Source organism: Musca domestica, unplaced genomic scaffold (genome assembly GCF_030504385.1).
Source record: "Musca domestica strain aabys unplaced genomic scaffold, Musca_domestica.polishedcontigs.V.1.1 11, whole genome shotgun sequence".
Taxonomy (NCBI): Eukaryota; Metazoa; Arthropoda; class Insecta; order Diptera; family Muscidae; genus Musca; species Musca domestica.
In genome coordinates this window covers 11,449,627-11,477,129 of record NW_026712133.1, presented here as the reverse complement: position 1 = coordinate 11,477,129, position 27,503 = coordinate 11,449,627, and the positions used below count along the sequence as shown (strand labels likewise).

The 27,503-nt window shown below is 35.5% G+C and overlaps 1 protein-coding gene across 7 annotated transcripts in view; it reads right to left on the bottom strand.

The window, feature by feature from the left end:
• LOC101895687 (protein cappuccino) overlaps nt 1-27,503 on the bottom strand; it is a 184,509-nt gene that overhangs the window by 102,006 nt on the left and 55,000 nt on the right. For 4 of the 7 annotated variants that reach the window (XM_020039327.2, XM_020039329.2, XM_020039328.2 and 1 more), the window contains one exon: nt 7,234-7,690. In XM_020039327.2, the coding sequence (XP_019894886.2) occupies nt 7,234-7,690 (457 nt within the window). Of the gene's footprint in view, nt 1-7,233; nt 7,691-20,830; nt 21,085-21,175; nt 21,893-21,924; nt 22,079-27,503 lie in introns of those variants that run through there. The other 3 variants (XM_059131071.1, XM_059131068.1, XM_059131062.1) reach the window with 3 other exon arrangements.

The window sequence follows — 27,503 nt, the reverse complement described above, 5'->3', positions numbered from 1 at the left end:
GTCATACAATGAAGAGAAGGTACAGTGAGTCACAGTGAAAATGGTCCACCTGTGACAGAACACTTTAAACATTAAAAAGTCTTCGAAATCAATAAAAATATAAAACAAAAGAGGAGTAATTAGTTAGATTATGTTCTTGTAATAATAAATAGGAAAATAAACTTTAATAATTATACATTATTTTGGGCAACATTTAACATTCAGCAAAAAATGAAAAAAATGCATGTCACAGTGAAAATGGTCCACAGTGTAGATCAACGATAAATAACGGTTGTTTTTCATATTCTTGTTATGTTTTGTATTCTTTGCCTTTGCTTATACTTATGCATTGACACGAAATTAGTTTAGATCGATCTACTGGTTCTTTTCATTTCATTTTCACGATGGGTCGTCATACTACGGTCGAGCTTCGAAATTTAATTATTGACCACTATAAAAAAGGAAAAAGCCAAAGAGAAATCGCGGCTATCGTTAATAAACCTCGAACAACAGTTGCAAACATCATTAAACGGTTTAAAAATGAAGGGCGTGTTATAAATAAGCCAAAAATTAGCCCAAAAAAGCTTTTCAGCGAACGTCAGGAAAGGTGGATTGTCAACCAAATCAAGATCAATCCAAGATTGAGTGCACCGAAGCTACGCGATATGGTTGAGAAACATTTTAATATAAGCTGTAATGCCGAGACAGTGCGGAGAGTCCTTCGAAATAATGGTCTAAATGGCAGAATCGCACGTAAGAAGCCGTTTGTAAGTTCAAAGAACAAAAAAATTCGATTGCAGTTTGCTCACAGCTATGCTGGGAAAGATTTTTCATTCTGGAAAAACGTTTTATTTACGGATGAGAGCAAATTTAACTTATTTGGGTCTGATGGCAGAGTTAACGTTTGGAGAAAACCCAATCAGGAGATGAATCCGAAGCATTTGCGTCCGACGGTTAAACACGGTGGGGGTCATGTGATGGTTTGGGGTGCTTGTTCCGCCGGTGGTGTTTGCACTTTGTTGAAGGAAATATGGACAAAATACAATATTTAAACATTTTGAAAGCCAACCTTAAACAAAGTGCTGAAAAACTCGGCATAGAAGACTCCTTTAATTTTTATCAGGACAATGATCCAAAACATACAGCTCTTATTGTAAAAGAATGGCTGTTGTATAATTGTCCCAGAGTAATCAAAACTCCCCCCCAGTCACCAGATTTGAATATAATTGAAAATTTGTGGCAGAAACTGGAAACAGAAATTCGAAAACACGATATTTCAAGCAAAAATGACTTAAAAATGGTTCTTTTGGAGGAGTGGGAAAAAATAAGTCCAGAATATACCAAAACCCTAGTGGAATCTATTCCCAATCGCCTTAAATCAGTTATTCGTCAAAAAGGATACCCAACAAAATATTAAAAATTAGTTTTATTACTCTTTATTTAGTTTAAGTTTAAGTGGACCATTTTCACTGTGACATGAATTTTTTTTCTTTTTTTGTAAATGTAAAAATTTTCGCCAAATTATGTGGAATTAATAAACTTTAATTTCATATTCATTTCTTAAAGAATATGAACTAATTATTTACGCCTCTTTTGTTTAATATTTTGATTTATTTCGAAGGCTTTTTATTGTTTAAAGTGATTTGTGTGAGGTGGACCATTTTCACTGTGACTCACTGTATGTCAACTTTGAAAAAATTGCAAGTATAGAGGTCTACCTGTTTGGCTTGTAATGTCAAAATTAGTATCAAAACAATAAAAAATCAAAATACTTGTTGCATTTATTTTGAATAAAAAATTGAAAACCGCGATAACTGAATGAAAGGTCAACACTTCTTTTCAAAATCATGTACTATATATCTCTAAAGAATTATTTCGCTACAAAAACTCTAGATTTTGTCGATGAATACGTTGAAATAAACATTTTGAAAACATCCGAATTTGAATATTTTCTGAACAATTTTTTTTGTTATTGAAAAGAAAACACATACATAAACAAATAAAGATGACATATTAAGCTAAGAAAATAAAAAAATTAAAATTATATGGTATCATAGCCCTACCTTGATATCATTGTACCATGGCTAAAACCTTTGCGATTTAAACAACCAGATAATGATATTAGAATAATTGGGTTTCTATAGCTTAAATATCAATTTTTTCAATTATAATATCCTTTTGAACGAAATATGTATTTAAGTTTAACTTTCAAAAACAGTACCAATATGAAATGCTGCATCCAAAATACTGTGCCAAAAATGTTTCAACGAAATGCCAAAATATGAAATCACAAAAATTGTTTCCAGCTTAACTGACATAGCTGCGTCTAAAATAATTAATTGGACATAAAACATGATTTATTAGTTTAAATGTTTGCCACAACTTCTGAAGTAGATTGCCATAACACGAAAACCAATACATTCGCATGTTTGCTTTTCGCACACACACACTCACATATGGTAGACGTCCATTAGCCAACACCTAACTACCAAGCTTTTCCAAACACACGGGCCGAGTAGTGCAAAGTCGTTAAAAAAAACGGAATGACTTTAATTAGCTGACCTCTGTTGAGTTTGTTTAATAATCAGGAAATAAATAAATATTGCTGTAATTAAGTTACTAATTTCCATAGACTTCGCCGGTTCAATAATTAACTAAAAGTTTTTAAGAGTTGCCTAATACGTTGCGAAGCAATGTTGTTTAGAGAATCTGCAATTGAAGATGATTGATTGACAGAAAAATTAATTAATCACAGTAACAAGTTTATGATTCGCAAAATTATCTATTTAACCCTTGAAAACAGGAATTGAGAGAACTTTATCTCTTTTTTCGGGTAAAAGAAAATTTTGGTTGGAAATTTTGTTTTCGCGGAACAAACTTTAAATGGAAATTGGTACTCACTAAATTGAAATCCTTAAAAAAAGGGAACTGTCATGACAATGGAAACTTGGAAGAAGCAAAATCTAAATCACCAAAACGTTGACACTTGATTAACAAACTGATTAGATTTATAACAATTGATTTCGAAAAAGTTAAAGCCATCAAATATTAGGAAAAACCATGCAGATCATGCCGAACTTAAATTGAAGTAAAAATATAACCCCATCAAACGACGTTTAAATTAGGTGATTAAGATGAATTCCACTCTATTTGGGCTGATATTAACCATTTGGCACACAATAAACATGAAATCGGTTGAAGATATATGTGGGAGCTATATCTAAATCTGAACCGACCTTGATAATATTTGACAGATGTATTTAAGAGCTGTACCTGGTATCAAATATCACTGTTGTAGATTGCATATTATGAATGTGAGGGATTTAACCACCAAAACGCATGAAACATATATATAAATTCGGTCGAAAGTGTTAAAATTCACTCCCTTTGGGCTGATATTAGCCATTTGGTGCACAATAAACTTCTGATCCGATCTTGGTAACATTTGTTACCAAATATCATTTTTGTGGAGTGATATTACGCATGTGAGGGACTTAAAATCCCAAATCGGATGAAACATATATATGGGAGCTATAGTTATATCGGAACCGTTTTTATCCAAATTTGACGTACTTGCTTCTTAATTGGTTTAGGTCGGATGTGCCAAAATGCAGGTCATTTGGACTCATATTGGCCATTTGTTGCAAAATTAAATTCAAATCGTTCAAAGATATATGTGGGAGCTATATCAAAATTTGAACCGATTCTCGCCAATTCCAATTGGGTTCGTTCTAGGGCCAAACATATATTGTTTGGAAGATATCATCTCAATCGGATAATAAACGCGACCTGCATTTTTTCACAAAAATACATGGACAGGCGGATTGACGGACGGACAGAAGGACAGAATGACTGGCATGCATAAATCTTCTGAGTCGATTTATGTATGTTATTATGAAGGTTCTCAAAAGTAATTATTGATCTACCTCAATAATCATAAAATATCGACAGATTTAAGTTTTTTTTTTTGTGTTTTAGTCGCAATTTTAATCCAAATTTTCTATAAATTGGCAGTATGTTTATTTGAAGTTCCTAATAATATGCAATATGACAGAAAATTGCATAAGCAGGTTTTTGTGTAGCCCTCATATAATGGTACCTCCATATATTCGGTATTTTGATGATTTTAGATTATTTTGAAGCAGGAATTGTTTCAAGTTTCGTATTTAAATATCGTAATGAGTTATGTGAGTGGGGAGGTACCAGAAGGGGTGGGCTGATATCTATCACCTTCACACCAGATCTTGTGTTAGTAGAAATATTGGCATGTGTGAAGTTTAGAATGAATCAGATGCTTATTTCGCATTTTATGATAGAATATTTACTCAAAATTTTGGCCCGTTGTGGAGAGGTACCAGAAGAGGGGTCCGATATATTTCATCTTCATACAAGGTGTTGTGTTGATATTGAGATGCGCGAAACTCGCAGACAATCGAATCTATATTTCACATTTTACAAAAATTATAATTATTCAAAATGTTGGGGAAGGTATCAGATGGAGTGGGTCGTTTTTGCACCTGTCCTAGAATTGAAATGAATATAGGGACTTGCAAAGTTTGCTCAAAATTGGACTATCCTTTCTTGTCATATAAGTTAAATTATTTTCTGTGAAAATGTTGAGCTTTTGTGGGGGAGATACCAGAAGAAGTAGACCAATATTGCCCATCTCCGAACTCGATCTATGTTTGATAATAATATTACCATGTACCAAGTTTGGATCAAATCAGATACTCTCTTCGAGAGTTATCGTGCGCACCAGCCAGACGGACGGACATCGCTAGTTCGACTCTAGTGTTCTAAAACGGATTTGGTTCAAAGAGACCTAGAGTCTGAAACTGTTACTTTGATGAGGCACGTTTTGACCGTATCAAATGATATATACCCTCTATAGCCATATGGCTGATGGTATAAAACAATACAGATAGTGTTTACATCTTTGCATCAAAAGGTCGGTACATTTATACCCTCAGCCATATGGATAGAGAGGGTATATTGGATATATTTGGATTCGATCTAGCGATGTTCGTCCGTCCGTCTGTCTGGCTGGTGCGCACTATAACTCTCAAAGGGAGTATTCGATTTCGTCCAAACTTGGTACATCGTAATATTTTTGTCAAATTTAGATCGAGTTCGGAGAACGGGCAAATCGGTCCACTCCTTCTGGTACCTCCCCCACAAAAAGTCGAAATTTCCAAGAAAATTATTTTCTGCACAGAAAGAGAAACGATAATCTGATTTTGCTCCAACTTTGCAAATCCAAATATTTGCGTCAGTGCAGGTCAGGTGCTAAAATTTACAGTATCGGTCCATTCCATCCAGTATCTAACCCCACAGAGCGTCAAAATTTTGAATAATTATAACTCTTATAAAATGTGATGCAAGTGTCTTAAATGTGATGTAAGTTGTATTAACACAAGGTCTGGTTTTAAGGTGGAATACATCGGTCCACTCCTTCTGGTACCTCCCCACAAAAGATCGAAAAGTTCAAAAAATATATTTTCTGCACAGAAATAGGAACGATAATCCGAATTTGCTCCACCTTTGCAAATCCTAATATTTGCGTCAGTGCTAGGACAGGCGCGAAAATGGGCAATATCGGTCCACTCCATCAAGTACCGCCCCCACAAATAGTCATCATTTTGAATAATTATAACTCTTATAAAATGTGATAAAAGAATCCGATTGTCTGAAAATGTCACACAACCGAATATTTTATTAATCCAAGGTCTGGTGCGAAGATGGAATATATCGGTCCACTCCTTCCGGTACCTCCCCCACAAAAGGTCGAAATTTTTAACATTTTCTAAAAATGATCACATCTCAAAGTGAAGGAGTAACCAAAGTAGTCCAAGGCTGACACGTCGCGACATTTATGTCATATTTATTCCGGTCTAATACGAAATTGACAATATTGGGCCATTCTTTCGGAATCTACGCCAAAATTTGTACAATCATAAAAGAAGTCAATATATATTTAAATAACCGAAAAAGTATAAATAACCGAAAGGTATACATCTGTCGGCAAAACCGACTGAAAATTTTTAACTTGTTTTTCAGAAACTTAGATAATGTTAGAGAGTATATTTTTTCAGACGAGTTACTATTCACGACAATATTTGCCCGAGACTGATTCAAGGACTACGACTACGTAGCCCTTGTGAAATTCAAGCAATCGAAATGCCTGAAATGGGAAATTTAGTTTTAGGGGTCGTATTCCCTATATAATTAAGAATCCGTGATAAGAAAATTGTTTATAGTTTCTGAGGGGAGATAGTTTCTGAGGGGTTTTACTCTAATCTAGTTTGGATACAATTTTTCCTGATTATTTATGCATTCCAAGGTCTGAGGTAAAACACCAATGAAACCAAAAAACTACCTATGTACATAACTACATTTTGATCTGAAATAACGTTCCTGCAAGTCATTGCTAATATCGAAAAGCTAACCAACCTGACTTATGCTTCTTCTTGTTCTTATTTTTTCTTTTTTTTTCATTTCATGACATCAGAACTTATTTTGAACACCTTTCCTGGTATTTATCGCAATAACATTGAATGCCTTTGTGTCTGTCAATGTCAAATTTCCATGGAAACCTTTAAGAATTGTGTTTTTCGTTGTGTTCTGTGAGGAATTTCAAATTGCGATAGCAAGGAGGACGTCGACCAATGTTCGTAGAGACACAACTCAATGAAATCTGGAGATGCAAACAAACAGAAAACTAAACAAATTTATTAATTTTGGGAATGCACTACAGAAGGAACGGAAAAAACGAAAGCAGCAGCAAAGGAGGAAAAACCCAAAGCAAAATATTTCATAGATAAAGGCAAACAAAAACCAAAAAAAAAAAAAGAAAAACAGAAGCTACTATCTTGGCAGGGAGCTATAGAAAATAACTTGGACAAGTTTTTTGTCGGTTATAAAAATCGTTTGTTTTCCAATATTGTACAAAGGCCACCACTGGAGGGCAGCTGGGGGGAATGCGGGCTACAAAGAGGGAGCAGCGAACGAGAAGAATGTCTTTAACTTTATTTATGGAAAATTTTAAAGCAACAAAAAAAAAAAAAAACACAAATAACAACAAGAACAACAATTTGTAGTAAATTTGTATAAAAGTTTTTAAATTAAGTCTTTATCAATGAAATCATGGCGAATCGGTAAGGCATTGGTGGGTGGTGGGGAAAATGGGGGAAGGTATGCATTTTGGTCATAACAAGAGGGGGGAGGAATAACTCATAGACTACTACTACTACTTACGTATTTCCATTTGTTCCAGCTCCAGTTGGCGTATAACAGCAGCATGACTCTGCTCCAGAGATGTTCGTTCCTCTTCGTCAATCATTTCAATACAGCTGGCAGTTGATGCTCGAGATTTTGCCACATTTGCAACACCAAATTGTGGCGGAGCTGTGGCGGACGATGGCGTGGTTGGCGTTGTTGGTTCCTTTGATGCTTTCTTCTGACCCAGAAGACCAAAAACTTTTACTCTACTTCCTCGGCGACTTTTCATAGAGGCTCTCAACGATGACGAAGAAATGCCACCACCGCCGCCTTCGAACCCACCGCTGGCGTCCCCTGCTGTCGCATCGGCAGCCGTGGCCGCCGTTTTCATCTGACTATTGCCCATTGTAATGGTGTTGCTGTTGGTGTTGACGGTGGTCTGGTTCCCAATCAATGCAGTATTCGAAGATGTTGTTGTAGTTGCTGAACAAGACTGAATGGTTGATTGAATTCCATGGAAGAGATGATGATAGAGGCCAAAACATAAAATGGAAGAGAAAGAGAGAAAAAAATCAAGAACTTTGTTATTAGCCTAGCCACAGCAAAAGAATTGAATTGACTGGAAACAAAAATTGTTAGGACATGACAGAACATGGACACATCTTTTTTTTGGGGGGCGCAAGAACGAACGAACAAACGCCCATGTTTGCACAAAGTCCCCGCACATAATGCACAAGAACATGGAACAAATAAAATCAAAAATCAATTATAACTTTTCAATCAGATTATGAAAATGTTTTTTTTCGTTCTATCTTTTGTCATTTTTTGTGGATTTCGTATAAGCCCCAACGTTGATGCAAGGCCAAAAAGCCAGTTTTTTATGAAAAAGTGGGAAATTATTTTTGTCAACTATGAAAATTTTTATTTATTGCTCTTATTGTAGACGGTTAAAGAAAGTCCCCCCATTTTTTGAAAATTTCTCCACAAATAAACAAACGTTGTTTTTATAAAAACAACAATAAAAGGGATAAGCCTGACCATTTTGCAACAACAAAATTTATTTTTAATAAATTTGAAACAATTTAGGATTTGTATAACGATATTCATATCAGATGTACAGGGTGAGATAAAAACTGCAACTAAGTCAAACGCCATAATTCTTACATATTTTTTTAAATTTTATTGAATGAAAACAAACGAGTAAAAACCTGTAAATTCGGCAGGGCCGAATACACTCCAGCATTTGGAACGACTTTGGCAAATCTCAAAAACAAGAAAATCCGTTAAAAATTCTGTTAAAATCTTAAAAATACCGAATGTAGCTGTTATATTAGGGCCTGTACGATGTCATGGACCTGCATAGGTAACATTCGTCATAAGCCATAACAATATTTAAATGCGAAACTTAAAAAAAATAGGTAATAATGAAAATCATCAAAATACCTAATATCGGGAGGTACCGTTATATGGGGGCTATACGAAGACGTGGACCTGCACAGACAATTTTCTGTCTCAGGCTGTAGTGTCCATTAAGAACTTCAAATACCAAATTTAAAACAATTTCGCTAAAATCTTCAAAATACCGAATATCGAGGGGTACCGTTATATGGGTGCTATACCAAAACGTGGACCTAAAATGTATATTTCGAGGTGTTACAAACGGAATGACAAACTTAATATACCCTCCATACTATGGTGGAGGGTATAAAAATGTCGGAAATATCATCAATTTTTAGAAAAAGTTTAGTTTTGTTCGAATTGGTCACCATTGGCACAAATTATGGCCTTCAAACTGCCAATGAAACCACACGCTGCCCGAATGTTGCTATGCGGTATTTTGGTCCATTCCCGACGAAGCGCTTGCTTGAGGTGATCGACACTTTGGTATTTTTTAGTGCCAACCTTGCTTTCCAAAATACTCCAGACACAATAGTCCAATGGATTGGTATTTTTGCGATAACATTCGGCATTTATTCTGATGCCACGGTCTATTAATACGAGCGGAGAGCGGCCATCGGCTGTTATGGCGGCTGGTAACCAACCGCTGACCTTTGACCACGATCATTTTGTTTGTTTACAAAGTGCTGGACAACTAATGTTTTCTCATCGGAGAAAACCAAATTCGGCCAAGCGAAGCAACTCTTTAGCTCTTTTGAGTCTATTTACTTTCTGTTGCGGTGTAAGTTCTTTCACTTTTTGGAATTTCAATGGCTTTACCCCGAGCTAATTTTTCAATATTTGCCGAATGGAATATTGCGATATGCTCAGCTCACGAGCCATTTTTCGGCCACTGCGACGCGAGTTTCGATCAAGTCGCTTTTTAAACTTTTCGAACCATTTCTGCTGATGTTGGTTTTTTCTTCCGTACACTTCCTTGACGTCGGGTAACGAGCGAGGGTAACGATAGCCACTTATGATTTTCCAGCCAAATATAAAGAAATCACACTATCACGCTTGAATTTCATCACGAATAAAATTTTTTCTGCTTTCAGTTCATCATAATTGCTCATCAAATCCGTTCTAAAGAAGTACTCGATGTTTGCAGGTAACTTAAGAACTTGTGTGCGTGGTGATCTTTCTCTTCAAACATTTGCTTCAGTCGAAGTTCATCGCCTGTATTCATTCTTGTTGTATTGGCAACAAAAAACATAATTGATAACCCAGAGGTTGAACTCTTTTAACTCTTCTAGAGCCCTCCAATTTTTTGAGCGTTCCCATTTTTCAATTTCTTTAGGTTCATTCTTGAGGACCACTGCCTTTTATTCCAGGCTCTCAGCGTTTCTGCCTTCCAAGTAAAGGTAGTTTACAAAGTGGTCCTTCATACGAAACTTTTTCTTGTAGGTAGCTCTGTGTGGTTCCTGACTTACATAGTGTTAGGATTTCATCATCATCAACATCTTCAGCGGAGATCTGTTGGTTATGCTTCATTTGGAACTGCTGTCTGATGAGTCCGTACTGCCTTTGGAACAACCAGGTATAGTTGTACTGCTAACAGTAGAAATGGTCCGTTTCATATTCCATCTTCGCTTGTGTGGTTGGATGAAAATGACACTTGCCGGTCAATGGCTGGAATAACCAATGCAGCCTATATACTACTCACAGTCTTCCAGAAGTGATATTTATATTGCCCAAATGATTTTATTCGATATCTGCGGAGAGTGCAATATCTTTTTCCACAGTGCTTTAAGCTCTATAGTACTTACACTGCTCCTTTCCGGCAGTACAGGGTTGCCCATATTCGACGGACCCATCTGGCAACGCCATAACTTTTGACAGAGATGTCACATCGCTTAATGACATACCGCGTTTGAAGCATCAGTCCAAGCAGATTTTTACCATGAACCAATACACGCCACGCGAGCGCTCTGAAATAGTTGAAATTTACAAGAAGTCAATTGTGAAAACTCAACGTGCTTTTAAAACATTAAAACATGTGAGAAGTGCGCCTTCTAAGAACACCATTAAGCGTTTATACGAAAAATTTTCGACTGGTAAGACTCTTTCTAATCCGAAAAGGCCATATAAAAGTCGACCAAGGCGATCGCCCGAGAATATCGCTGCTGTACGAGCCAGTGTTGAGAGGTCCCCAAGAACATCCCAAAAACGCCGTTCTCAGCAGTTGGGCATGGCTCTGTCCACTTTACAACGGATTATTCGCATTGATTTGCATTTGTTCCCGTACAAAATTGAATTGACGCAAAGAATGTTGACAAGCCTCGTCGATTGAAATGGGCCCAAAGGTCCGTCGAATATGGGCAACCCTGTATACGTAAGAAATTGGAAGCGTTCAGTTCACTTAATGTTGCTTCAACAAAGACTTTGTTGCCTCTTCTTGAAACTGGACTAGGTTGTATTTAAAGCTATCCTTATTCTTCTCCAAGATGAAAGATCTCTTCTTGATATTCTGTAATTAACTCATAATTCACTACACCACTTTGCTAATTTAGTAGAGCTCCGCAAAACAATTAAAAGTTTTTATGGGAGAATTCAATCATACACGCTATGATTATAAACATTGGACTTGTATTGCCCATTTGGTGCAAAATTAATTTGAAATCCGATAAAGATATATATGGGAGCTATATCCAAATCTGAACCGATCTCGATAAAATTTGGCAAAGATATTTCTGAGCTGTATTTGATATATTTGCCTGAATATCGATGTTACGGAGTGCATATTACGGCTGTGTGTAACAAATACAACAAATCGGAGCTATAGCTATATCTGAACCGATCTTCACCAAATTTGGCATACTACCTTCTAGAATCAATTCGTTCGTATCTGCCAAATTCCATCCCATTTGGGCAAATATTAGACGTTTGGTGCACAATAAAAGGCAAATCGGACGAAGTTATATATGGGAGCTATATCCAAATCTGAACCGATCTCGATAAAATTTAGCAAAGGTATTTCTGAGCTGCATTTGATATATTTCCCCAAATATTGTTGTTACAGAGTGCATATTACGGCTGCGGAGGACAAAAATAACAAATCGGATGAACAATATATATGGGAGCTGTAGCTATATCTGAACCGATTTCGATCAAATTTGGTATACTTATTTTCAGGCCTAATTTTGTTGTATGTGCAAAATTCCATACTATTCGGGCTGATATTTCACGTTTGGTGCACAATAAAAGGCAATCGGACGAAGATATATATGGGAGCTATATCTAAATTTTTACCGATTATATCCAATTTCAATAGGGTTCGTCCTTGGGCCAAACAAATGTTGTTTGGAAAATTTCGTCTCAATCGGATAATAAATGCGACCTGCATTTTGTTCACAAGTATACATGGACAGACGGACGGACAGACAGACTGACATGCATAAATCAAATCAAAAAGTGATTGTATGCAGATCATCAAAAGGAACTATGGGTCTATCTCGTTTCCTTTTGCCTGTTACAAACAAATGCACAAATACATAATACCCTAACCACCTTGTGGTGTAGGGTATAATAATACCCTAACCACCTTGTGGTGTAGGGTATAAACAGACAGATAGACGGACAAGCAGAGAATTATACGCTGATTGATCTATGCAAAATTTTAGCTTCCTGTCTTAATTTGTTTTGCCTCTGGAGTGATTACAACAGACTGACGGGCTAAATCGCCTTAAAATTTTACGCTGATCAAGAATATATACTTTGTTAGGTCCTAAATTCTTATTTCGAGGAGTTACAAACGAAATGACAAATTTAATATGCCCTCAATAGAATGGTTGGAGGTTATAAACAAATCCATGTGGTTTATTCGTGAACTTTTTAATAAATAAAAGTTTATTCCTTCGTGAACAGGACCATAACAGTCATATTGTGACTTCGCGTCTGATAGAACACCAAAAAATTGGCAGCGTTGTTGGCTGATATCGTTACTGTTAGACTGTTAGAAATTCATCAAACATATATAAACAATTCTCTTTTAGGGGCAAAAGTACTCACAAGGAACTCCTTGTGTGGAATTTCGGACAATTCCATTGAAATATGTGGCTAAAATCATCAAAATACCGAATATGGGGGGGGGGGTTACTGCTATATGGGGGCTATGCACATTTTCAGCTGATCGTGTTTACACGATCATTTTGTTTATTTACAAACTGCTGGACAGCAAATGTTTTCTCATTGGAGAAAACCAAATTCGACAGTTCACCACTTTCGGCCAAGCGAAGCAACTCTTTAGCTCTTTTGAGTCTATTTTCTTTCTGTTGCGGTGTATGTTTGGAATTTCAATGTCTTTACCCCGATCTCATTTTTCAATGTCTGCCGAATGGAATATTGCGATATGTTCAGTACACGAGCCATTTTTCAGCCACTGCGAAGCATGTTTCGATCAAGTCGCTTCTTTACTTTTCGAACCATTTCTGCTGATGTTGCAGTTTTATCCGTCCATTTCCTTGACGACGGGCCACGCTACCAGTAGTCCGATCACGGTAACGAGCGATGGTACGAGACACAAAAGATTTATTCACATTTAAATGCTGGATAGCCATTTGTGGTTTTCCAGCCAAATATAAAGAAATCACACTATCACGCTTGAATTCCATCACGAATAACTTTTTGTTCTGGAAAAATGCTTTCGTACGCTTGTAAGCAATATAATGAACTTTCACTGGAATAATTTTAATAGCTGTCGGGCGAGTGGCTTCGAAATGACAGCAGTCTGAAGTTGGTTGCAGTTTTTCCATTTCACCCTGTATATCTGTCCTCTTTTACTTATAACTTTGTAGCATTCATCGACCCAATTTGACATCAATGGCTTTTCTTGAATGTAGTTTTGTTCCTTTTTTACTTAGGACATAGCTCTCTTATTTTCAAGTAAAGTCAAATTAAAATAAAAATCATGAATTAAAAAAATTAAAACAAAAACCGTAAGGAAAGGTCATAAGTCGGGCATATTTAGTAGAGCTTCCGTAACAATAAAGTTAATATTGATAATTTAAGTGAAGTATTTCATACCATCTATGATCCAAATAACATTGCTGTATAGTGCATGATATGACTTCGACAAGGATTATATTAAAAAATATTTATTTGAACAATAAATATACCGGACCGAGTTTCACCGAATTGTAAAATTCGGTTGAATATGAAAAAATTTATTTAATTTGGTCTAATATTACACATGTGGTGAGCAATAACCGTAAAATCGGATGAAGATTTATATCGAATCTATGTAAAAATCTGAACCGATCTCGACACAATTTGACAGAGGTGTTTTCGAGCAGTATCTGATGCACGGTATAAAATATCATTGTTTTCTGAACTCGCGGCAAATTCTCATATAAGTTCACTGTCCGATAGCCAATCTCGGTTGTTAAAGTTGCTACTGGATTTGATATTACTCGGTTTGTGCACCAAGATAGCAAATGTATTTCGTGTTCTAAGGCCAAACTTGTCAAGGCTTAAATATAGCCTTGACCATTACAACGGGACCCCAATATTTTGAAATGAAACTTTTCAAGTCCTAAATATAGCCTTGACCATTACAATATTGGGGTCCCGATATTTTGTAATTTATTTCGGTTTTGGAGATATATTTCTCATTCAATGTTGAGCTTCGAAAATTCTTTGGATTACATCAAGATACATAGATTTCAAAATGAGCCATGCCATAGTAAATCCCGATTTCAAGTATTTTATAAAATACTAGCTGAACCCGGTGCGCTTCGCTACCCCTTTTGATTTTATATGCATTCAAAATTTTATTTACGAATATATGTTGGTTAAAAAAAACAAATTTAAAAAGCGTATTTAAAATCAATTGTTCTGTTGTTTTTTAGTGTTAGCCTAAGGCGTTGTGGGTCAATGGTTCTTATTAAACTCATATCCCAATCCGATCCGATTTAAATATAATTAAAAAAAAATACTTCTACACCAAACTCCGCCACACCTTCAATATTTCATTGAAATTGGTGCGTCAGATATGTGAAATCGGCCGATAATATATATATGGGAGCTATATCCAAATCTTAACTAATTTCCAATTAATTTGTCACATTTATTATTGTAACCAAATTCCGCCACACATTCTGAATTTCATTGGTATCGGTCATATATATCATGTTTGGTGCATAACATATATGAAATCGGCCGAAATATATATGTTAGCTATATCCAAACCTCTACTGATTTCAATATAATTTGGCAATTTTTTCTAGTGCCAGATTTTGTCTCTCTCGCTTTGGGTGCATCAAATATGTGAAATCGGCTGAGTATATATATGGGAGCTATAATCAAATCTGAGCGTATTAGAAAATAATTTGTCAAATTTATTTTTGTACCAAATTTAGCCACTCATGCCGAATTTCATTGGAATCGGAAATACGTATCGTGTTTTGTGCATCAAATATGTGAAATCGGCGGAAAATATATATGGGAGCTATATCCAAATCGGAACCGATTTTAATATAATTTGACTAATTTATTTTCTAATCAAAATCCCGTTACATATTCCAAATTTCTTTGGAATCGAACATACATGGTGTATGGTGCATAAAATACATGAAATCGGTCGAAAATATATATATATATATATATATATATATATATATATATATATATATATATATATATATATATATATATATATATATAAATTAATTTGAAATCAGATAAAGATATATATGGGAGCTATATCCAAATCTGCACCGATTTCAATTTAATTTGACAAATTCATTTTGGCTCCCAATTCCGTTACTTATTTTAAATTTCATTACAATTGGAAATACATATAGTGTTTGGTCCACCAAATACATGAAATCGGACGAAAATGTGTATGGGAGCTATATCCAAATCTGAACCGATTTCAATATAATTTGGGATATCAATTTTTTAGATAAAATCTATCACACGTTTCAAATTTCATTGAAATTGGGGATACATAGCGTGTTTGGTGCATCAAATGCTTGAAATCGGCCGAAAATATTTATGGGAGCTATATCCAAATCTGAACCGATTTCAATATAATTTGAAAAATTTATTTTCGGATTAAATTCCGTCACACATTCCAAATTTCATTGGAATCGAACATTCATATTGTGTTTGAGGCATCAAATGAACGAAATCGGTCGAAAATATATATGGGAGTTATATGCAAATCTGAACCGATTACAATATAATTTGGCAAACTTAATTTTGTTCCAAATTCCGTTACGTATTCCAAATTTCGAGACTGTATCTTCAACCAATCAATAGATATGTGCATATAAAATCTAAATTTTTGGGAGGTACCTCCGATTCTGATGCTATATCTCCAGTTCCAAGTGGAAATACAAAAATGTATATAGCCTATGTTACTTTCAGGCGATGTTGCAGTATATAGGGAAATTTTCAAAATCTATTCAGCGGTTTTCGAGTCCATAAATTACAAACAAACAAACAAACAAACATACAAACATTTTCCTCTTTTATAGATATAGATTTCTTCTTACGACACTTTCTTTAAAAAAGGCCTAATACGAGATTTTGACATAGAATGAAAACGTGTTATATTAATATATTCCTCGAATTGTAATCTATAACCTTAAAGAAGACACTGTAACTTAAAACAACGGATTCCAAGGAATCTTAATGCGTATATTTCAAAACGTAGAGGTGGGGGTGTTTGTTGTTGTGTCCTTTTTCGCAATAAATCAATGACATATAAAAATATTGACATAGACGAATTTTAAAGAAAGTCGCTAAAATGTTTTATAAATTGTGAGAGATGTAATTTTTCAAAATGTTGAACCTTTGTGGGAAAGGAGAAGGAGTAATGCAAATTAACTTACTTTCCTAATTACCAACTAAAACTGGTAGCTCCAAACTCGGGTTGGCAAACGAAGAAAGATATAGTATAATGCGATCAGTTGGTGTCGTCTACGACATACCCTCGTAGAAATAATGGGTCAGTAGGATAGTTTGTAAGTTGTTAGGAGTGTCAACAATTTGAAATCCAAAAATTGTTAAGAAAATATTTGGTGAATAGATAGATCTTGGGTAAAATTTGGTGTTGGGTGTTCTCTTGGATTTTCAATGGTTTGCGTTTTATGTTTATTAAAATCTTTGGTGTTTTTTTCCGTCACAGGTTGTAGTACCCATTACGAACTTCATATACGAATTAAAACAATTCCGGTAAAAAAATTGATGAAGAATATTTTTGTCTTTGGAGTAATTCTTGTAAAATGACGCTTTGTTGAAGATTTTTGCACGAATTTACACAAAATTCTGCTTTAAAACTAAAATGAGTTTCTAATATAATATGAATTCCTGTCGTTATGGAACGAATTTGGCAATTCTCATAAACAATAAAAACTGTTAAATTCTTAAAAATACCGAATGTAGCTGTTATATTAGGGTCTATACGACAACATGGACTTACATAGGTAACTTTTGTCATAAGCCATTACAATATTTAAATGCAAAACTTAAAAAAATAAAATGTATATTTCGAGGTGTTACAAACGGAATGACAAACTTAATATACCCTTCATACTAGGTTGCAGGGTATAACAAAGGTCCAAAAAGACCTCTTTGTTGACGCGATCGAGGGTTAAAAATTCTGACCAAAATATTCTTCGTATTTTTATCTGCAATATTGTATCTAAAACTAAAACGCACCCATTACCTAAAACGCACGCTTTTCGAGGAATCTTAATCTGAAACATTTTAAAAATGTTGTAGAGGGGATAACTTGCCCCCTCTATTTAGGATACTTTGTAATGTAAACTTTCAAAACGTTGATACAGGTGTCTTCTTTTTTAAGCTCTACTGAAGATACACCGTAGTTATTTCTATGTTGCACAGTGTAATTATAACTCTCATAAAATGCGAAATAAACATTCGATTCTATTCAAATGAGGCACATCCCAATATTTTTACTAACGCAATATCTTGTTTGAAGATGATAAATATTGGGCCAGCCGGTACCTCTTCCACAAAGGATCAATGTCAATGATTTCAATGTCAGTATCTCTCCCAAATTGTGAAACAGATAAGCGATTGTTTTCAACCTTGATACATTAATTAGTCAGACTTATGTTAGATTTAAAATGGGCAAAATTGGCCCACTTCTTTGGAACCTCCCCCATAAAGGGTTAAAAGTTATTATAATGCGAACATGAGGGTAAACATCTGCCGGTAAAACCGACAGATATATTTAACTTGTTATACTCTTCACCATTCTAACTTTGTCATACCGTTTGTAACTCCTTCAAATATTCATGATAGACCCTACAAAGTACAAAGCCTGATAGACCCATATAACCGCATCTCCCAATCTTCAATGTTTTGATGATTTTAGAGACCGGAATTGTTTCAAATTACGTATTTGAAGTGCGGAATCGGTGTATATTAAGTTCGCCATTCCGTTTGTAACTCATCGAAATAAATTTTTAAACATAGTAAAGCATATGTATTCTTGATCTGCGTAAAATTCTAAGACGATTTGGCCCTGTCCGTCCGTCCACCTGTCCATCTGTTTTTATCACGCTAGAGTCGAAACGAATAAAGATAGGAAGCTAAAATTTTACACACATTAGTCTTTTGTCTGCAGACAGGTTCGAAGATGGGCTATATCGATTCACGACATCGTACAGCCCCCATATAACGGTACCCGCCGATATGCGGTATTTTGATGATTGTAGCCAAATTTTTCAATGAAGTTGTCTGAAAATCCACAAAAGGAGTTCCTTCTGAGTACTTTACCCTCTGGATGAGCGTTGTCTTTATAGGTCCACGATATCGTATATCCCCCATATAACTTTATCTCCCTATATTCGGTATTTTGATAATGTTAGCCACATTATTCAATGGAATTGTCTAAAAATCCACACAAGAAGTTCATTATAAGAACTTTACCCCCTGGAAGAAAAATGTCTATATAGGTCTACGATATCGTATTCCCACATACAACTTAATTCACCGTATGCCCACGTCTTCGTATAGCCTCCATATAACGGTACGTTCAAATTTCGGTATTTTGATTTTTAGTGACATTATTCACCGGAGTTGTTTCAATTTTGTCTACTGGGGACTGCAGTCTATAACAAAAAAATGTCTATGCAGGTCCAGGTCTTCGTATATGCCCCATATATCGGTATCTCCCCATATCCGATTTTAGGTACAATATTCATCGAAATTGTTTGAAATTTGGTATTTGAAGTTCCTAATAGGTACTACAGCCTGTGACAGAAAATTGTCTATGCTGGTCCATGTCTTCGTGTATACCCCAATATAACGGTTATATTCGTTATTTTTAAGATTTTAAGACAATTGTTAACGGATTTTATTTTTTGGAATATTTCCAAATTTGTTCCAAGGTTATTCAATGCTCGGTCTGGATTGAACTTACTGCTTTTTTACTTGTTTCTTTTTGTTTGAAAAATTTCAAGTTCCTTCTAAATGGTGGGTGGTATTAAAATTTCTTATCTGCTTTTTTACTTGTTTTATTTAAATTCATTAAGACACAAAACATTTTCTAAATTAAACAAGTAAAATGGACATTTAGTTCGACCGGGCCGAACTTTTACAATCAAATTTCTTGGAAATTGTAGCAGAAACTTTAAAATACCAAAGTCTGGAGGTTCTTTGTGTAAAATTTCAAAACTCCACATTAAACAAGTAAAACACAGCTGTAAGTTCGGCCGGGCCGAACTTTGAATACCCTCCACCATTTGGAACGAATTTGGCAATTCTCAAAAACAATAAAATCCTTTAAAAATTCTGTAAAATCTTAAAAAATTCAGAATGTAGCTGTAATATTAGGGTCTATACGATGACATGGACCTGCACAGTTAACATTTGCCATAAGCCATTACCATATTCAAATGCGAAACTTAAAAAAACAAATCGGTAACAATGTAGCTAAAATCATCAATATACCGAATATTGGGAGTTACCGTTATATGGGGGCTATGCGAAGACGTGGTCCGGCACAGACAATTTTCTGTCTTAGGCTGTAGTATCCATTACGAACTTTAAATACCAAATATGAAATAATTCTGGTGAATATTGTCGCTAAAATCATCAAAAATACCGAATATCTGGAGGTACCGTTATATGGAAGCTATACGAAGACTTGGACCGGTAAAGATAATTTTCTGTTTTGGGCTGTAGTATTTATTATGAACATCAAATACCAAGTTTGAAACAATTCCGGTGAATAATGCCGCTAAAATCATCAAAATACCGATTATCGCTAGGTACCGCTATATGGGGGGTATACGAAGACGTGGATCTACATGGCTCATTTTCTGTCATGGGCTGTAGCATCCATTACGAACATCAAACACCAAATTTGAAACAATTTTGGTGAATAATGTCGCTAAAATCAAGAAAGTACCGAATGTCGGGAGGTACCATTATATGTGGGCTATACGAAAACGTGGACCAATATGGCTCATTTTCAATACGAAAAATCCTGCAGACATAACATATATTTGAATAAAATTATATTAATCTATTTCAATTCGTTCGCACAGACGGAAAGACGGACGGTCATCGCTAAATCGTCATAGAATTGTATGCTGATCAAAAATATATATACTTTGTGGGGTCTAAAATTTATATTTCGAAGTGTTACAAACGGAATGACATGCTTAATATACCCTTCATACTATGGTGGAGGGTGTAAAAAGAGGACTCTATCGTGATTTCAGGCCGATATAGCTAAATAGCCTTACAATTTTATTCTGATCAGGAATTTGTATACTTTTTTTTAGTTCCCCGGGGTGTTGCAAACGGAATGACAAATTTAGTATATCCTCCATTGTATGATGGAGGATACAAAAAATTTTCTCATTCACATTGTGCTTTGCGAACTAAGTATTAGCAAACTTATCCAACCCAAATATTTACTAATAAAATGCAATAGAAAACAAAAACAATGTTGAGCACGTGACTCATTCAGACGAGAAGATATTGTGAGCATGGGGTCATTATTTTATTGCTTGGACTATGGCCAAATTAGAAAAAAACCGGGGGCTGTTGCAAGAACCCACCACATTTTTATTTTTTTTTTTGGCATTCATTCGAGTTGTAATTATCAATTTGAAGTTGTAATTAAATCTCATACCATCGAATCTACATTCAATGTACAAAGAGAGTAATGTTTTTGCTTTGAATAATTAAACTAACTCACACACACACACACCAATATACACATTTACACTTGCACTTCCATTGCTTTCACATAATATGGCTTCACTTCCGGTGAAATTTATTCACAATTTCATTTAATGCATTCCATTGACGGTGGTGGAGTGGTGTTGGCTAAAAGCTAAGGTAATCACAACAAAACCAACAAAGAATTCCTTTCCCTGATGTGGGTGGGAGTGGCGGTGCTGCGGTAACGATGACAATTGCAGAGGCGGTTGGGCATCCTCCAATGGAAATTTGAACAAATGCGACAAGTTCGTGACGTGAACGATTTCCTTTAATTTTGACTTAATTTTAACCATCAAAAATTATTCTGTTTTTCTTTTTTAAAGCAACTCACTCTCACTGGACTTCACATTGACGTAGTCGACCATGGTCACCATGGTTGTGCACGCAACACCTCCCCGTTTCACCACATTTTCGATTTTTGGGAACACCGAAGTTTTTCCTTTTTTTCAGTGCGGTGCGGTTCTTTATTTGAAAAATGTTGTTATTAGTGTTTCTAAATTACATTTCCGTTGTTTTGAGAGTTTTGCAAATCACTTTGACGATTTAGCGGCGATACTTTGGCCATTTGGCTGACCAATCGACCGACCGACCGAACGACTGTTATTTCTTTGCCCCGACAGGAAACGTCGTTCGCTGTGGCACGGTGTAGATTACAGTTTAATTTGTAATCATTACAAGCGAAACATTTCCATGGCTAAAATAATTAATGAAACCCAAAATGGAATCGTTCGAGGTGTTCGAAGGGAAGTTCAAAATGGTCGTTTCTCTTCCTTTATGGCACTTCTGGAATGTCATCCAAAAACAATCGCCCACAATGCACTTTTCCGTGATATTTCTACATTTTCCAATTCAGGGGATTTGTTTGTTTTGTTGCAATCATTTTGTCGTTTCGTGATTGTTTATGTTTAGTTTTGCACTACAAATGAAGGCAAAGTGTCATTTAACAAATGTCAAAATACAAACAACCTCGTAGCACGCACTCTATTTTGCTCTTATCGTGCATTCTCAAACATGCATTTGTCATTTTGGGTTGCAGCACTCTTTGCCATGCACTGACAGTTCGTGGAGGAGAAAACTTACGAAAGGGTTGACGATGAAAACACAAAACAGCTGTTCTCATATGGCCAAAAAGACCAACTGTAGTATTTGTTGCCGTTTTGTGTGAAAAATCGATAAGACACTTTATTTTGACAGCCGACACAATAGAGAAATAATGCACAACACGACACGGCTCTCATGGTACTGTCGGGGCGCATGAATTCTCCCAGAAAAAACAGCTGAAGCTAATGCAGAAAATTGAAAATTGTCTCTTGCTCTCTTTCCCTAAACCACAGAGCGAGCTAGTGACAATGAGACCGACCCCAAACAGTCAAGCGACAATTGGACTATAACTCGACATACATATGGAAAGCACACACAAGTGCACACATGTTCCATGGGTTGAATGGACAGAGTCAACACCCCTCAACCATGGAGGGGAAGCAACAACATATGTTTGTTTAAATGAAATAATAATTCTGAATCAACTAGTCAGCCAAACTGAAGTCAATGAGAATAATGAGAATGAAATTGTCGTCATCGTTTCCATTCAACTGGCGGTTATCACCATTCCCACACACCGACATCATCATCAACAACATCATCATTTTTATCAGCAGAACAACAAGAGTGAATGGCGTTTGAATAACTTAAACATTCAAATCATAAAATACCCCCGCCATCCCCCTTTCTCCACCCTTTTGCCGGCAATATAGAGCGACAAAGAAAACCGTTGAGAACGAAGAAAAAACGAAATTCATTTAAATGTTTAATAATAATTTGCCAAGTGCGATAAAGCGATTAGCGTTTGAAAAGCCAATGTGTGGTGAGTAATCAGAGTACCGACGATGAACAAGGGAAGCTAAGCCCACACACACATACTATATACTGGTATTTTTATGTGAGGGGTTTTCAAATTGAACAAGATTTGCATCCCAGCAAAAATCCGTACAACAAGTAATTGCTGAATTGCCCTCCACCCTGAACTGAAGAAAACATTTAAAAATTAAAAATATTGAAATTTAGTATTCGCGTGTTGATACTGGAATATATTTTATATCTTCAGCTATATGGCTACAGGTATATATCATTTGATACGGCCAAAACGTGCCTCATCGAAATAACGGTTTTAGATCTTAGGTCTCTTTGGGCCAAATTCATTTCAGGGCATTTGGAGTCGATCTAGCGATGTCCGTCTGTCTGTCTGCTGGCTGGTGCGTACGATTACTCTCGAATTCGTAATTTATTTGTCAAACTTAGATCAAGCTTAGATCAGCTGAAAATGTGACCAGTTGCAGTTTTTTTACCTTACCCTGTATATCTGGTACCTCACGCACATTTTAACATTTTCTAAAAATAATCACATATCGCATATAAAGTGAAGCAAATAACCAATATAGTCCAAACATGCCACGTCTCAATATTTATATCATATTTATTTAGGTCCGAAACAAGGGAAAGCAAGGGATAAAATTGGCCCATTCCTTGCGAACCTACTCTACACTCCATCAAATTTATTCTAAATAAATTTAGAGTATGATGATTTTGGACTGGAGTTGCTTTCTGATTAAGCTTTAACTAATGATGTGGTGGTAAATTTTACTCTCTATCTTCCACATTTGTTGAAATTCTCTCTTATATGCGATGTATAAAAGTATCTGTTTATGTTTAAATGAAAAAAATGTTTTTTGTTTTTTACTTGTGATTTAAAATATATAATTATACTTATAAAACAAATAATTATCAAAAAGTATTTTTAAATACTTTGTAGATTTAGGAGGGGTAATATTTACAAGACGTCATCAAATGCGTCCCAAAATTTCACCTCTACAGTTAAAGGTTAATTGCGCTGATACTTTTGTTTTCCCTCTCACTGTATTGTTCAACGCTTCAATTACTCAAACTGTTTTTCTTGAAATATGGGGAGTTACCGTTATATTGGGATCCATACGAAAACGTGGATGTGGAAATTTTTTAATAGTATTCAAAATTGAAACTTGAAACAATTGTGATGAATAATGTCGCAACAACATCAAAATCCGAATATAGGTAATGTTATATGGGGGCTATAACTAAACGTGGACCTATATAGCCTATTTTCAATCCCACAAGTCCTGCAGATCAAACACACTTTTAGGTTAAACTTTATCAACCTTCTTCAATTCGTTCGGAAGCTAGAGTGAATTTCACAGACGGACGGACAGACAGACATATAGACGGACATCGCTAAATCGACATAAAATTTTGTGCTGATCAAGAATGTATACACTTTATGGGATCTAAAATGTATATTTCGAGGTGTTACAAACGGACTGACAAACTAAATATGCCTTCAATACTATGGTGGAGGGTATAAAAACTATAAAATTCATTAAAATCATTTGTCAGAAAATTTTCTTCCAGGATGTGAATATGGGGATATAGCAATACATAGAACTGTATAAATTTTTTTTTATGTAAGAGGAAACAATGTTCATTAACCAATTCCGTTAAAAATGTTTCTAATGTAGGGAAGTTTCTGAATGTTTCTGAAATGTTTCTGAATATGGGAAGGTAACCGATATTGTGGACAGATACAGCCCAACTTTGAGCTTCACCTGAAAAAAGACATGACCATTTTGCAATTATTACTTCCTCTAAACCCTCCATGAAAAAATAACAGATTAGTAGACTGTATAGTTTATGAATTACCACAAAATACATAGTAAAATAATTTTTAAGCATGAAATTTTTGCTGGGATATGTCATTAGAAGTGACGCACTGTATCGAATCATCACATTTTGTTTCGTATTCTGAAAAAGTTGAATCTACATATTCAGAAGACAATGTGCTGCAAATGTGGTTCTCCTTTAGTGTCGAATACAAACGGAATATTTAGATATTCTAGGTTACTTCAGCAAGATCAAATTTTAAAATTCGCAACTATTGCTATCTTGCGCGGCTAAATATTAACTATGCTGATACCTTTCTTCTTTTAAATATTTACTTATACCCTCAGCAACACAACTAATCATTAAGGAAATGTTGTGGAGTGTATATTACGCAAGTTAGGGACTTTAACACCAAATTGGATGAAAAATATTTATGAAAGATATGGCTATAAACCGATTGTCTGCAAAAATTGAAGTACTTGCTTCTGGGCTGAATTCCGTCGGAAGTGCCAAAATTCAGTTCATTTGGGCTGATATTAGCCATTTGGTGCACAATGAATCTGAAATCTGATAAAGATATATATGGGAGCTATATCCAAATCTGAACCGATCATGAGAAAATTTTAGGCACTTATTTCTGAGCTGTACCTGATATCTGGTACCAAATATCATTGTTGTGGAATGCATATTACGTATGTGAGGGACTTAAACCTCAAATCAGATGAAACATATATAAGGGAGCTAAAGCTGTATATGAACCGATTTTCACCAAATTTGATATGGTTGTTTTTAGGAGGAATTCTGTCGGAATTGCTAATATTCTATTAAGTCTAATGGGGTTTTGGACTGCAGGAGATTCTTGGAAAACCCTGGTTTGTCCATCAAGTTCTGTTGGGTTCCTGGTCATTATAATATTCCTCGCTTCCTATAGGTTTTTCATAAACACTACTCGAAGAGAATTCAACAAAAATGGATGGACGAAAGGGGATCCAACAACTTCAAAAGAATCTGGCCCAAATCTCGTAGAAGAGAACAAAGTCGCTACTGTCATTGTCTAAACCTGACTTAAAACTATCTTATCATCACATGTGAGGGCAATGACCTCGAAATGGGACAGCGATGACATTGATTGCTATAGAATATGTCAGGACGAAGAAGAAATTGAGACGATCGAACATCTGATCTGCCACTAGCTAGCACTCCTTAACGTGAGATACAGGTTGGTGGTGGAACAAGTGTCACATAATTTGTCTTCGTTCTCTAACACTGACTCTACAAGTCAAATCTTCAATTAGCCAGAAGATTTAAGTGGCTAAGGACGACACGGCAAGATCTCTAGCCGTGGATCACACATATAACTATATATTAAACCTCTAACACCTTACATTTTTCCACTATTCTTCTTTCTTCCAATTTCCTATTAGGACGAACACAATGGACCAGCAGGTCCCCGAGTGGAGCGGTTACCAAAAAGGCAAACGCACGTCCTTTAACCTAACCTAACCATGGCTCCATCTCGCTTCCTTCTCCATGTTACAAAAAATTGCACAAAGATATAATTTCCTTACCACTTGTGTAGAGAATAATAATTTCCCAGTCCTAGATCAGCTTTTGTCCTGTCCCTTTATTATTTATCCTTCCCATTACAAGTATGTTTCTGTACTATTTTCCAGTTGATCTGGATTCACTATTCGAGGTGCAGGCACTGAAATGAAAGTATTGTGAACTTTCTCGAAGAAGGACACAACCAACATTCTTTGCAGAAAACATCGATACTTTCGCTTTCGTCTTTATTTAAATAAATTTATTTCCTGATGTTGTTGACACGATCCACAGAAATACTTTCCATTAGAATAATTATATTCCGATTGCTGTGATGCTGTTTATTTCACAATTTGTTTGTTGTTGCTGTTAGAGATGAATATTTGTTCACTCCAAAGCATTACTTTAATTAATTTAAAGTAATTCCATTTAAATATGTTGTTAATGCTAGGGATGGTTTATGTACGACATTGCTAGGTTTTTATACTGCACAGTGATTCTGGAGAATTTACTACTTTTGAATCATTTCTGGAATAGTTAGTATCAATGCTTTAAAGTGATGCAATATAATTATTTATTATTAAATGAATTTATTTTGCCACATTATATGAACTAATTGGGGAGGGCCAATATAACTCTAGTGAAGGTGATGGATGGTATTAGGCCAGTGGAGTTATACCTAACGTGACCATACGTCCCGCTTTGGGCGGGACAGTCCCGCTTTGAGGTTATCTGTCCCGCTGTCCCCAGCGAGAGCAAAAATGTCCCGCTTTCGAAAATACTGGATATTGATGAAAAATACATGAGTTATTTTTTTCCCCGTGAACATATAATTTATTTGCATAGTTTTTTTTAAGCAACATTAACATTAAAATTAACTCGAAAGATTTTGTAATGCTAATGCTGGAGTTAATGTCGACGTCGTCGACGGCGTCAAATGTCAAAAAATTGAATCGTATGAAATTTTATGAGAGCAGTTAATCTTAACGCCGTAAGAAATTCGACGCCGAAAAAGTTCAATCTGTTTCAACTTTTTCGGCGTCGTCGACGGCGTTGACATTAACTCCAGCATAACAAGGGAAATCACCAAATTAAAAATGCTTATAAAAACAGAAAAAGTTTCTGTCACTCTGTCAGTACCCTAAGCATAGACGCTCTAAATTGTTCTGGTATCTTTTCATCGCGGAGTCGGAGAAGGCGAGCAAAGTCAAACAATTTATTTTCAATGTTAGTGATTGTAACATTACAATAATGCCTAAACGCAAGTGTACTTTTAACATTTCTTTGCAAAATAAGTATCCATTTATAAAACAAAGAAGTGGTGAATCAGACGTTACGTGTGAAAAATGTCGTACTGATTTTAGTGTTGGACATGGTGGTGCCAGTGATATTGAGAAGCATTTAAAATCGGAAAAACACAAGCTTTC